The following is a 13,404-nucleotide window of genomic DNA, read 5'->3' as shown; positions in this document are numbered from 1 at the left end:
TATATAATATTCTGAAATTGATTCTTCATTCTTCATTGTTGAAATTGAAAATCTGAAATTGGAACATGGTTCGTAAGAAGAAGTTTGAAATGGTTGAAGATGATTCAGATTCAGACATTGAAACGTTAGAATCAGATATAAAGCAAATGGCACATAAACTTCTTCAATATCGATCAACCCTACCCGATCAACTCAACAACACACTTGTTTCACTTCTCGCTACTCACAGACCCCATTTTCCACAACCCAGTATGATTCTACTTTCTAGGGTTTCTTCTTTTCACTCTTTCTTTCCTAGTAATATCACATTCTTGTTCTATAATCCATGGTTATGATTTGGTTTTTGGGTTTTAACTTTGTTTCTTCAATTTGAGTACTTTGGGGATTTTGTTTTTGCAATTTAGCCCTTTCTTTGGATGTATGAATCTTTAGTATGATCTGCAGCCTGATTTCAACTACGGGTTCTACTTTAGATTGCTTAATTTTGATAACTTATTAAGTGATTCTTGTACTAATTTGCTGCATTTGATTACTTTTTTTGTGGTGTCATTTTCTCTTATCTAATGTAGCATATGAGTTTTGGACCTTTAAATCCCAGTGGTCCATTGACTGATGGTATTAATATGAACAGAATATAGATCGATGAAATAATGTGCATGCATCACTATGTTTAGAAGATGCATGAAAATGAGCAAATTGATTTAGATTCATTTCAACTATCAGGCAGATTATAAAAAAGATATTGCAGGTTTGGCTATGGAAGAAAACCCAAAATATCCTGATTTTGTTGACCTGTTTGTTGCTGAAGTTTTTTTTTTTCTTTTGTGATGTAAAAATTACATTGCAAGGACAGCGAATTTCGCTGCTTGTTGTATCTGCAGGGGATGTTATAATTTGTGTAGAAATGAACAGGAAACTTGGATAATGGCCTAGAAATTATAATTTGAAAACTTAGTCGACCCCACCTAGTGGGACTCAAGCTTGGTTGTTGGTTTTTGTTATTATCAAAAAAGACAAGTGAGTATCATATTAAACTTCTACAAAAAGAAAAAAATTATCATTCGAGTCATCTCCTACTTTTCTGAAATTAATTCTGCATTTGTGGCAGGATTAGTGAGCATATGCAACTATGTTCTTGCCATCTATTTGTTTGATGCAATTTCTTGTACCTGCCTGATTTCAAATCTTAGTTTATTGTCCTAGAAAACCTTTTGAGTTGATGAGATGCAACTTAAGAATTTCCTTTATTGTAAACTAAAATTGACCTCGAGTCATCTTTGGTTATCATAGTGATGGTCCTTTTGTCATTTGTTGGTTTAAGTCTTGTAAATTAAGAGCGGCCCATTGCATGGGGCTCATACTGAGTGGGGTATGGGGAGTGTATATGTACGCATTCTTTACTCTCAGAAGTGGATATGTTATTTCTAAGATTTGAACTCATAATCTCATGATCACTAAGCAGCAACTTTACCGTTGTGCCGAACTCATCCTCTGACCTTTGTATATGAATAGATGTTATACTTATTTATTTCTTCAACTCTTTCAAGGTGCCATATCTTTATTTTCAGTAATTCCTTTTAATGATGCATTTGATGTAGACCTGGTTTATTTGATACAGGTGCATTAGAACTAAACATTTGTAGTGGGGAAAATTCATCTGCACCAGAAGATCAAGAGATTGCCAAAAAGGTAAAATTGTTAAATGAAAAGATCTCAAGCAATTGCTCTGCAATGCCGGTTGTTTTGAAGAACATGAAAGACTGCATTGCGAAATTCGACAAGTTAGATTCGTATAACGCAATCGTACACCCAGCCTTCAAGAGGAAGAGGAGTGGATAATATGATGTATCATAATCTAGTTATTGTTGAACTACTTAGAAGACAGGTAATCCAACATATTCCAACTTGGATTTGCTCTATGAAGCCATAAACACACATTTTCTATATATGTAATTAGGAAGAAAACTTTGTTTCAAATGTAACATTTTGTGATCAATTTGGAATTAGAAACTTCTCTGCAGGACAATGAAGGAGGAATATGCTGAAGAGAATATCTGGATATTATGTCTACCATTTTTCATTTTTTTGTATGCTTGATATTAATTGTAATGTAAGCTTTTCTTTCAGTTGTTGAACTTTGGTTTGGTTGATTATTAATTTTGAGTAATTACTCATTTGATACACACACTCTTGGCTCTTGATTTCTTCAATAATGCATTTGTTTGTTTTCATCATAGTTTCAGTATTTGCAAAACAGGGATAGTGCATTGTCAAGAATAAAAAATAAACAATATAAGCACTTCTTCATCATTATCATGTTAGGATTAAAAATTAGTTATTGGTCATATGTATATATATTATTTAAATAAGATTTAATGATCCACATTTCTCTTTTTTTTTTTTTTATAATAACAGTTATTCTCACATGAGTCACTTCCTAGATATATATGTATATGGTTATGAGATTCAACTTTACTGTTTTCATTTTTTATATATGATATTTGAAACATCAAGTGTCATGCATTTACATAAATCAAGAAAAATAGCATGCATAAATACTCATAATATTTAATGAGAGATCTTCTCTATTTAAAAGATAGAGAATTTTTGTGTAAGAAACTAATCCATTTTCAGGGTATAGTATATGATTGTTTCTCTCAACGAGTGTCATTCTCAGGAATTGAACTCTTCACTTTTTATTCATTAATATATCTAGTAAAACTTTACCTCACTAGACTAACGTCTTGTCTATAAAGACACCAGAATTTGTTTCAAGGGTAATACTATAAAATAATTTAATATTTTTTAAGTAAATAAGAGTATATTAAGGACAATAACAATTAATAGGGTGAAACTAATTAAAATTGACTCATATTTTACTCCACCATATGACTTCAAATGTACTTATGTTGGAGACTGGAGGGAATAATAATTAAAAGAAATAAAATGAAATTGAGTAGTTTATGAATGACTCTAAGATGTAAAATCTTATTTGTCTTAGGTTGAATATTAATGGGTGCAATGTTGATGCCGCATAACCCTTCAAAAATTGTAAGAGACTCATAAATGTAGACGCCCTTATAAAAATTGCTAACAAAGCTATTTTATTATGTCAAGAAAATTACGCCAATCAATATATTTAAGGAGATAAGTTATCTCATAATATAAAGACATACCTTTTTCTCTTTCAAAATACTAAAAGATTTCTATGTAAGATTTAAGAAATTTGTACCACACCCTTGTTAAATAAATTACAACCAAGGCATGTTTTTGTAACTTGAGGGAAAGTAGGCCTACAAATCAAATAATTTGATGCCGTGAATATGAATGAGTTAATGCAATGGACTCATATCATTATTGTAACCAGCACATTATATCAGCATATTTCTTGCCTAGTTTATAGTTTATAAAAAAAAATTAAATTATATCATCTAATCATGAGACTGAAAATATCATCTAATCAGAAATCATATTTTGCTATAATATATTTGAGAAACTTAACTGCCAAATAACAATTATTAGTAATGTCAGTTTGGACATGCTCTCAAGGAAAAGGTAACCTTCCAGACATGCTCAACTTATTGTAGTTTCATCAGTTTTCGGAAGGCCGTTAAATATAAAAAGGGCGACCTGGTGCACGAGACTTCCAACCAATGAAGTCTGTGAGGGTAGATGTATCACAAACAAAAAAAAGATTGTCTATCACATGATCCTAGATCCAAGTCTTGCATCACATTAATAGCAGCAATTCGATTATTCGTATTCCTTGTAGTCCTTGGTTCCAAAATTCTTGCACCAGATTTGGGAAGGGATTGGGCGAACAGGGTGATGTGGTCGTTGCTGAAAGATTTAAAAAAAACATATTGTTAGCCAATATATCCAAGAAATGGTAACAATAAAATATTAGTGAACGTAATAAAAGTGGATGAATTAAAAAGTCTTGGCTTTATAACAGAAACATGAAAGAGTTGAACTAAGTTCTGCCACCATTTGTAAGAAAACAAATTCAGCTCACCCATCTATTCAAGCATTTCAAATTCAAAGTAAAACAAGGAGATATTTGTCATGTTAATGCAAAAGCAAACCAACACACAGAATTCTAGAATTCGGAGAGCATAAAATCTAAATCATTGAATTAAAAAACAATTCCATGGTAACAAACTATTAAGCATTATTCCAGTCCCTAGTAATTTTAAAGAAGCTAGAAGATTTTACATATACAAGGTCAATGTTTTTTACGGGAAGAAAAGACATGTCCAAGAGGCATCAAAAGGAAAAAATTCAAACAGCAAATAGTAAACAACAACAACCACCACCAACCTTCCCACAAGTTAGGGTCGTTTACATGGATCACACGATACTATAATATTCTAACATAAAGCATTGATCACTAAATCCTTCTTACTTGTTGCCAACAGTGCAAAAAAAAGATACACTGTGGTTTTCAAATCTGGACCATGTCAAGCACATATCAAGATACAAAGCAGTCAGAGGTCTGAAGTCAACACTTGTAGAGCATGTCATTTGTGTTAATACTGTTCACGACATCAGTCCAGATAAAAGCTTCAACCTTTGAGAGAGCTTTGGACTTCCAGAAGGGTTTATCAAAAAGAAACCTATCTATATTGTGAGCGATTGCCAAGAACCGGAGAAAAAAAAGGTTTACAAGTGAACACTCTCAAGGAATCAAGCATCCAAGTTCTAAAATCAGGAATAGAAGAAAGATGAATAAAGTCAATTAAAAACAAGAGACTCTAACTCATTAACCTCTCTATCGTCCAAGATTCTGAAAATGTGAAGATTCCAGGAGAAGTTATTCTTAGAGTATAATTGACAAACAAAACAAACTGCCTTGTATTGAGTAGACAGAAAAGCTCAGTGAAAGCCTCAGAAAGAGGAACAATACATGCCCAATTATCTTCCCAAATTTTAATATGGGAGCAATCACTCATCCTGAAGAACAATAGAGAGAAAAGGTAGTCAATCCATACCACACTTACACTTCTTTCCCCATTCAATTATGTAAACAATAATGATATAGTCAACCCATGGGGCTGTAGATTGTGCTCCCTTTCTCGACGGCAGGAGCAAAAGGTGGTGGTGCAGCTCTTTTTCCACTTTGAATACTGTGTATTTCTTGCATCTCTTCTTCACTGCCATCTTCCTTCAAGTCAAATAAGTATGCATCACTTTCAGCATTTTTTTTCTTCTTAATAGCCTCCTTGATTAAAAACATAATTTTTGGTGGAACTTTTTGCAAACACCATGTGCCCTAACTCCCATTTGGTGTCTCTTTGCTATAGTAATCCCACCGGTAATCACTTCACCACAAAATCACAAGTGGGACTCTTCCTGTTCTTTATATCTTTCACACTATTCCACTGCCAAATCGTATCAATGTGATCACCAGTAGGTTTACCAATGCACAAGATGCGTTTGAGAATGAAGTGCTCGAGAGTTGCTGGTTGAGAACTTGAGATGATACCATGGCCACTATGGTTTTAGACAAACAAACAGGTGGTTTTAGTGGAATGCAGTAAAAAGGGCGGCTCAGTGCATAAGGCTTCAAACACAGTGGAATTTGAGGAGGATAGATGTATGTAGCCTTAAGCCCGCAAGCAGAAAGGTTGTTTCCAGGATTTGAACCGTGACCTCATGGTCACTAAGAAATAACCCATGAAATACACTAGAGCATAAAAAAGGCATCCCAGTGTACGAGCCACCCACCTAGTGGGGTATGGGAAGGATAGATGTACCAACCTTAGCCCCACGCGTGGAGAGGCAGTTTCTCATATTTGACATGTGACCTCTTAGTCACTAAGCAGAAACGTTACCGTTAGCTAACCCTCTAAATATAGTAGAGCATAAGAAATGAACAATTTAGGTTGCAAAGGAACAAGGAATTAGAAAGAAGAACACAACAAAGGAACATAGAATTGAAGAGAAGAAAGCAACATAAAGTGAGTATTGAAGTTTCCGAAGTCTGCACAATGGTATCACGACCACAATTCCGACCGCATCGGCCATATTCTCCTTTAATTTTCTGCAACATAAACGCAACATAACTGCAATCTGACCAACCCCCGAATTTAAAACACTACAAATATTATCAACAAATATTACAATTGCAGTGTGACACTGAATCATACTAATCTAGTTGCATAAAAAAAACTTCATACTACAACGGCAACAATCCACATCACATCGGTCATTATAACCACAACAGTAGTCGTAACCTCAATTTAAAACACTGAATTATTAACAAATACTTAAAAACAATGTAAGATCATATTAAACATAAATTCCAAATGCCACAGATTATAAAATAATGAATCAAACACAAATAAAGATACCTCTAACTCAGCGGATTTGATAGCAATAGGGATACAAACAAGGAAGATACCAAACATCGCTACGGCGGTGTTTCGCTTCCAATGTTTAGGTCTACAATAAGGTCCACCAGTCATGCTCCAAACCTTGGCCCTAAAATCTCCATTGCCGCCATGATCAGCTGCTCCACCTCCCATTATTGGTTTACTTTGTTCTATCGAATATGTTACAATTCAAAACCCTAAATTAGATTATAAGTTGAAAAGTGATTATTATGGAGAATCGGTAATTGAAAAAGTGGAAATGAGAAGAGAGAGATACCTGAGAATTGAATCGAACAATTCAGAAAATTCAGATCTGTGAATAAGATAGTGTTTTCTGATTCATTCAGGTTAAGATTTTATATAATCATTTTATTTCATTTATAAATTGAGTATAAAATTTATATACGGTTAGTTTAAAAATTTATACGCATATATTTCATTATATATTATTTATTAATTATTATTTTTTTGTAATGATAGTCTATAAATTTTATATACGGTTCGTGTATACATTTTTTCTCCTATGAATTGGTTTGGGTTAAATTGTGTTTGGTAGTTGAAAGATTAGTATAAGAGTTTTTATTATATGCATTATTTATTATTCAAAATAAATTTTTATTAACTTTTAAATAAAATAATACAAATAATGTTGAATTTTAACGAGGAAGATTTACTTCAAAACATGGATTATTGTTTGAGAATCCATCATGGATGGTTCTCTTATCCATTTGTCATGGACGACCCAAACGTATATGGCTGGTCTCCATGTGAATCACATCACAAAGAACTACATCTTCATATTTCCCTATTGAAAAGGGAACCTCCACTTGCTGGTTCACAGTAATCTCACTTAATCATTATAGTTGGTAAGAAGTGGGATGTTGTTTAATCGTAAGGTTTAGTTTTGAAACTAACCTTGAACTAGCCATGTTGGTACAACCACCATCAATACTTAATAGGTAGATGTTTCCTTCGACCAAACACCTAGAAAGGAAGATGTTTGTCCTTTGTTGGCTCAACGACCATGACTTGGGTTTCAAGCCAAAACTAACTCTGATGATCACTTGATGACAACCTCTAGGGGGCTGCCTTAGAATGAAAAAACCAGTAATTTGAATTAGTGAGTAAACCTAAACCATTAGATTTCCCTAAAATTTATGAGCAATATGTGGAATAAGTTTTTTTTTTACTGTTCAGGTAAGTAAATCCCCTCAGGTAGAATTATGTTATCATAGATAAATCATCTCATTGAGCCATTAAAATTATAATATGAGTCATAAGTATCAAAGTTTGCAATGTATGGATGTGGCGCCTCAATCCATCATTCATTCTTTACTTTGGTTTTGCAAACTTAGGTGAGATAAATACTGAATCAAGTTTCGAACGAATATCGAGTTGATTTAATCTATTATCAGCCCTTCATATGAGTACTTACGTAACTCTCACTATCAACATGAATTAAAGTTTAAAACCAAAATAAACGAGTAAATGATACATGTGTTGGTCTAAGGTACAAGACCTCACTAGATCTCCATGGTGAATAAAATATCAAATGTTCAATTCCTTTAAGTGACATTTGTTGGGAGGGACAGTCACATACTCTGATTAGTTCATTAACCAAAAAGGTGAGAGAATATCTTTTGTAGTACAAAAAAAATTAGAAAAATGACACCAAAAAATTAACACGATTCAACGATTTATCTATGCGCACAAGTGAAGAACAATGATAATAATTTCATTATGACAAAAGAGAATTACAAGTCAAGAGAATAAGAAGAGAAAACATACGTTAAACTTAAAGTGTTGATATCTTATAATAATTTGGAACATTCGTATTTATAGTCAAAGTTATTGAATATTATGTGGCAAAAAAAACATGCATATTGGTTTTATCATAGCCAATATTTAACCACTTCTTTTGCTCACATCCTTTTATTTTTATTTTACCCAAAATTTAATACATGACTAAAAAAAGAGGTAAAATCCAAATTAATACAGTAAACTTTTTGTATGACCAAATTTCGTCCATAAAAAAATAATGTTTTGTTTGGTACTATTAAAAGTATCTTTTACATTTTAGATAATAAATTAATTTCTTTCTAGATTTATGATTGTTCCTCCTAATAAGTGTCACTCTTAAAGGTCGACCTTGAGAATGTAATAAGACCTTACATCATTAGATAAACGCATTGTTGATATGAAAAATAAAGTTTGAATTTTGAAAGTAGATCTCTTCTGAAATAAAAAAATCTTCAAATAATTCTTAAATTTTTCTTCCATCAAATAAATTGCTCTACAAATTTTAACTTCAGCCAAATTAGTCTAAACTTATGGAGATTAAATTTTACAACGAAGTATTTTAAATGACAAAATTATCTAATAAAAGAAAACTTTAAACTTTATTATTTTAATGAAAGAAATTATCTTGCAAGCAAAATATTAAAAAAAAAACTATTTTGACATTAAAAGAAAAAAACAAATTTGCTTATGAAAAAAATTTCCATGAAGCAACTTCGGTTTTGTTCGAAAAAAACCAAAAGAAAAAGTGAAGTGAACTTAACATTTTCTCCCGCCACCGCAAAGTCACACACTCCGACCATATACCACGGTGTCGCCGTCAAGTCCTCACCGCATTGCGCTGAAACTCTACCCTCCGTGGTACAACCTCAACAACCCTTCCCACTCTTCACGTTTCACTGTTTTTACTTATTTTTTATTTTTACACTGCATTCCTATTATTATTGTTTTATTACTCTATCGGTTAAGCTCCGTTCGCGAGTTGAGTTTCGGAGGGAAATGAAATACTTTAGATCCTTCAAAACTCATCACACAGGTGTATTTCATAGCTCTGTATTCCATTTCCTTTCGTTTTTTCTACAAAATTCAACTCCCATACAAATCATTAAAAACTTGCCGGATTTTTTGGATTTTCAAACCCTAATTTTCACGATTTCGTTTCATTGCGCATTAGGGTTTCTGAATCCCAATTGAGAAAAATAAAATAAAAAAAATGTCCGGTGGGTTAAGTTGGAGACACCATACCATAATTCAAGCACTCTTATCACGTGGACCGCTCAAGGAGAAGGACTTTCACTCTATGTTTCAGGACCTAACCAAGAAAAACCCAGGTCCTTTTTATTTATTCAATTTACACTCAAGTTTGTAGTTTTGACATTCAAAATTTAAGTTTTTTTGGCATTGTTGGTTTTTTGGTGTACTATAGAATGAGAATATTATAGAGATTAAACATGGGTTTTGAACTTTAGTTTATAATCATTAAGTTTGGAGGGTGAGCATTGGCGTAAAAATGGTAATGTTGCTTGTCTTGTGACCTGAAGGTTATGAGTTTAAGTCCTGGAGATAATCTCTTTGTTTGCGGGGGGTAAGAATGTGTAGGCCAATTAAGTCTAGTGTTGTAGCATGATGAACAATAAAAGGAGGAAATGTGATATGCTTTTAAGCTAGAGAATGGAATTTAGGCTAGCTTAAAAATCTTTTAGCTTGTGTTTCATGTATCCTTCGCTTTGTCAATGAATACAATTTATGATAGAGCATTGTAGTGTTGTTCGGTTCATGTAGCTGACCTTATCTAGTGAGATTAAGACTTGATTGTAGTTGTTATTTCATGTATCCTTGTTAAAAAAAATTATGACCTTGGTTGAATTTGTCTTCCATGGTACAGTCACTGAACGTCAGTTATTCGATGGGTTTGTTCTGAAAATAAACAAGGCACTTACTTGTGTTCATTTCGAGTTGCGTGGCTGCATAGATCAATATGATAGCCAGCTTTATTATGGAGTCGTCAATACTGTTTCCGATGAACAATCCAAGCTGGGGACCAAGTATAAAGTTCCGCAAATTGCTTTTTATAAGGCCATTGTAAGTGTAGCTGAACTAGTTTGTGCTTTTCAATTTGTCTCCCTGTTTGTGTCTGTATCTGTGCACGAATGTGGAACAAGTTACTTGGCTCTAGTAGTCTAGTAGAATTCGCTTTGTATATGGCATTGTAGTATTTGTGACTCTTAGTTTGCATCACTTGCGTGTATATCATTGGACATATGTGTCTGTGCAGATTAATTATGAGGAGGAGTTTAATTTTGTGTGTTGCTATATGTGAAGTGTAATATCACTTGCTTGTGCAATAATTAGTTGGATGTTTGATATTAATGTTATAACATCTGACATAAATAATTTTATTGTTTTCTTTGAATGGCAAACAACAGATTGAAGCAATAGTACAAGATGCCACTGCGAATGGTGTTGTCTCCAACATTGCCGCTCTCAATTTTGCTTTGGATAGTCAGGTTATACATTTCCATCTGCCTACAATTTTCTACTTATAAAAGATTTACTCTTATTTTAATTCACTGCCGTTCAATGCTTGAGAAGTAGTATTGTCAGACATTAGAGTGAAATATTGCCAGAAAACATCAGTGTGAAATATTAGTTATTTATCATTATATTAGATTGGTGAGAGTAGGATTGTTTGTAGTTGCAATCTGTTGTGAAATATGAAACTTGTGATATGATCTGATCTCCAATTTTCATCTATTAAATGTAGCCTATTCTCTTTATATTAAACTTGGATCCATATACTCCACCTTGCCTTAATCAAAGACCCTTTAATTTAATAGCCTCTCTCCCAAATCAAGTTTTGATTTTACTTGTTATCTCCCCTAATCATTTAAGACTATGCTACCCACAAAATGCATGCATTGAGGCACTAGCTCTTAGATGTTCCTGGACAGTAAGTCAAATTAAAAGGTTTGCGACTTACTTCACTGAAAGTAGAGAATCCAACTACAGATGGCGGTTCCGACATGCTTCAGGTGGTCTGGACCAACTATTAGATCAAGGAAGCAGAGAGTAAAGAATAACTGAACCTTGAAGATGGACCTTTGCTGGTCTAGATGCCATGCTCAAAGGTCAAAGATCTGCTTGACATGAATGAAGAGAAATTGCAGAGTGGTGGAGGAAGGAGAAAATATAGTGTAATATTCAAATACCTGATGAAGGAGCGTCGTGTATTTTCTATCAACTGATCTTCAGCATTGAAAACTATTGGTAGTCATGCAGTAGCCCGTCCCTCCACCTCAAACATATGACCAAATAAATAAAAACTTTTCTATGTATATGCACAACCCAAATGCTTTTTCTGTTTGTTCAATTGTTGCCAAACCATATACATTCATATACTCGAGAAAACGAGAATACAATAATCTAATCTGCTTTCAGAAAGCCTTTAACCCCTTTTATTGAGAGGGTAATTATTGAAACATAGATGACATTGACATCATGTAGAAAAGATCTTCATCCTGTACTGCCATTGTGCTAAAATGTCATGGAATATGGTATATATTCAGGTTACTATTGTGACAAATCAGCAATCTCAAGAAAGCCAGTCACATGTCCCATCTGCGTTGAAGAATTTCTCCTTGGCTGACAAGGAAAAAACTCTACATGAACTTGTGAAGGATCAGTGGTTGGACTTGACCACAGATGGTAATATTAAACTTGGGGTGAAGTCATTCCTTGATCTCCGCAGTTGGTTTCGAAGTAATGATGTTCCATCATGTTATGTTTGCAGTGAAGCTGGAGTGAAGGTTGTCTTTGCACTAGTACAAATTCTTCTTTTCCATTTTCTTCTCATCATTGCTTGTGTTTATTTTGAATCAGCATTCGACTTAGGGTTTGCCCTTTCTGATGGGATTTTAATCATATTGATAACTGCAATGTAAACTTTTGGAAAATTTGCACAAAAATACTTTTAGACTTTCAAAGCAATCAGGAGTTTTGTTACTTAATAATCACTATTTAAACATCATTAACAAGTTGGGTATTTAATTTTTGTCAACTTTTATATTCACACCCACATAGTGAGACTAAGGTTTGGTTGTTGTCTTATATTTTACTGAGAATCTATTTACACATGTATATATAACTTTCTATACATTTTATATAGTAATATAGTTACTCCTATTGTCTAACCATATAGATTATGATGGCATTGAGAACACAAGACAAAAGATCTCTAGATTTTGTTTATACTAGAAGGAACATAAATGGATAATTTGAAATATGTAGATAGTACTAATTATTCTTACACATACATATTGCTGCTATTCCCAAGTCTGATAATCTGTTACTCAATCTATGAAGGTGGAGTTATGCCAAAATGAAAATTGTACTGTACGAATTCATCAGCACTGCCTGAAGCAACTTTTCTCTCTAAGAAAGGTATTTGTCTTTTTTTCATCTTACAAATGTAGAGAGTTACTTCCTATCTTACTGCTACTGATTGGTTTTTAGGCTTCAAAAGTTTGCCCAAGTTGTGCCACTCCATGGCCATATGCATTTACGAAGGCAGAGGCTGTACAGATTGAAGATGAGAATGAACATAGAGAAAGTCAGCGAGCTACGGGTTCTAAAGAAAAGAAGCGCAGAAACAATAGAATTGTTGAGGATGGCAATGCTGTACAGAATGAAGACGACAATGAACGTAGAGGAAGTCAACAAGCTACTGGTTCTAACGAAAAGAGGCGCAGAACCAACAGGATTGTTGAGGATGCAAATATAGGAGGATCCGGTGCATCTCAGCCTTCGTCCGCCAATTTTAGAAGAGTAACTCGGAGTTCCGCTGGTTTGATGTAAGGTGAAGCACTGTATATTTTGCTGCTGATGACTGCTAATTGTTTTTTTGAGTAACATGAACTGATCAATTTGAGTAGATGCTGTATAATATTTTGCTCTCCTATGATATTGATATTTTAATAGTTTCATACTTCTTCAGTAGTCAGCCGATTCCACCTAGTGAGATAAATGTTTTATTGTTGTTGTTGCTGCTTCTTTGACATTATGTTATAGTTCCATCATGTAGTCATTTTCACAAATTGAACCTTGGACTTAGTGCAAACTATATCAATTACAAGTTTTTGAAGTTATTAAGCAATTTTTGATTTAGTTTAACTTTTATATCTAGACAATGTTTTGATTATAAGTTTTCTTTCAAAATTAGTTTTTTTTACATTTA

The 13,404-nt window shown here is 33.4% G+C and overlaps 3 protein-coding genes across 5 annotated transcripts; 2 read left to right on the top strand and 1 right to left on the bottom strand.

Annotated features, from left to right (window-relative positions):
- LOC109359327 lies at positions 9-2,151 on the top strand. The gene is made up of 2 exons (XM_019603947.1): positions 9-249; positions 1,619-2,151. The coding sequence occupies exons 1-2, from the start codon at positions 66-68 to the stop codon at positions 1,837-1,839; spliced, it is 405 nt and encodes a 134-aa protein (XP_019459492.1). The 5' UTR covers positions 9-65; the 3' UTR covers positions 1,840-2,151.
- On the bottom strand, positions 3,552-6,726 carry LOC109360972. The gene is made up of 3 exons (XM_019606228.1): positions 6,652-6,726; positions 6,354-6,544; positions 3,552-3,840 (listed from the first exon to the last, which is right to left on the bottom strand). Exons 2-3 carry the CDS (start codon positions 6,525-6,527, stop codon positions 3,754-3,756), a joined length of 261 nt encoding a protein of 86 aa, XP_019461773.1. The 5' UTR covers positions 6,528-6,544; positions 6,652-6,726; the 3' UTR covers positions 3,552-3,753.
- Positions 8,890-13,147, top strand: LOC109360971 (non-structural maintenance of chromosomes element 1 homolog). 3 transcript variants are annotated; one of them, XM_019606226.1, is made up of 7 exons: positions 8,890-9,048; positions 9,344-9,502; positions 10,057-10,253; positions 10,598-10,678; positions 11,738-11,977; positions 12,534-12,611; positions 12,684-13,147. In XM_019606226.1, the coding sequence occupies exons 2-7, from the start codon at positions 9,385-9,387 to the stop codon at positions 13,023-13,025; spliced, it is 1,056 nt and encodes a 351-aa protein (XP_019461771.1). In that variant the 5' UTR covers positions 8,890-9,048; positions 9,344-9,384; the 3' UTR covers positions 13,026-13,147. The 3 variants fall into 3 exon arrangements, with proteins under 3 accessions (XP_019461771.1, XP_019461772.1, XP_019461769.1); XM_019606227.1 differs by having other exon boundaries at positions 8,891-9,032; positions 9,346-9,502; XM_019606224.1 differs by lacking the exon at positions 8,890-9,048 and having other exon boundaries at positions 9,272-9,502.

This window comes from Lupinus angustifolius, chromosome LG11 (assembly GCF_001865875.1).
Source record: "Lupinus angustifolius cultivar Tanjil chromosome LG11, LupAngTanjil_v1.0, whole genome shotgun sequence".
In the NCBI taxonomy this organism is placed as follows: domain Eukaryota; kingdom Viridiplantae; phylum Streptophyta; class Magnoliopsida; order Fabales; family Fabaceae; genus Lupinus; species Lupinus angustifolius.
Note: the sequence above shows the minus strand (reverse complement) of the source record. Positions and strands in the feature narration are given on the sequence as shown.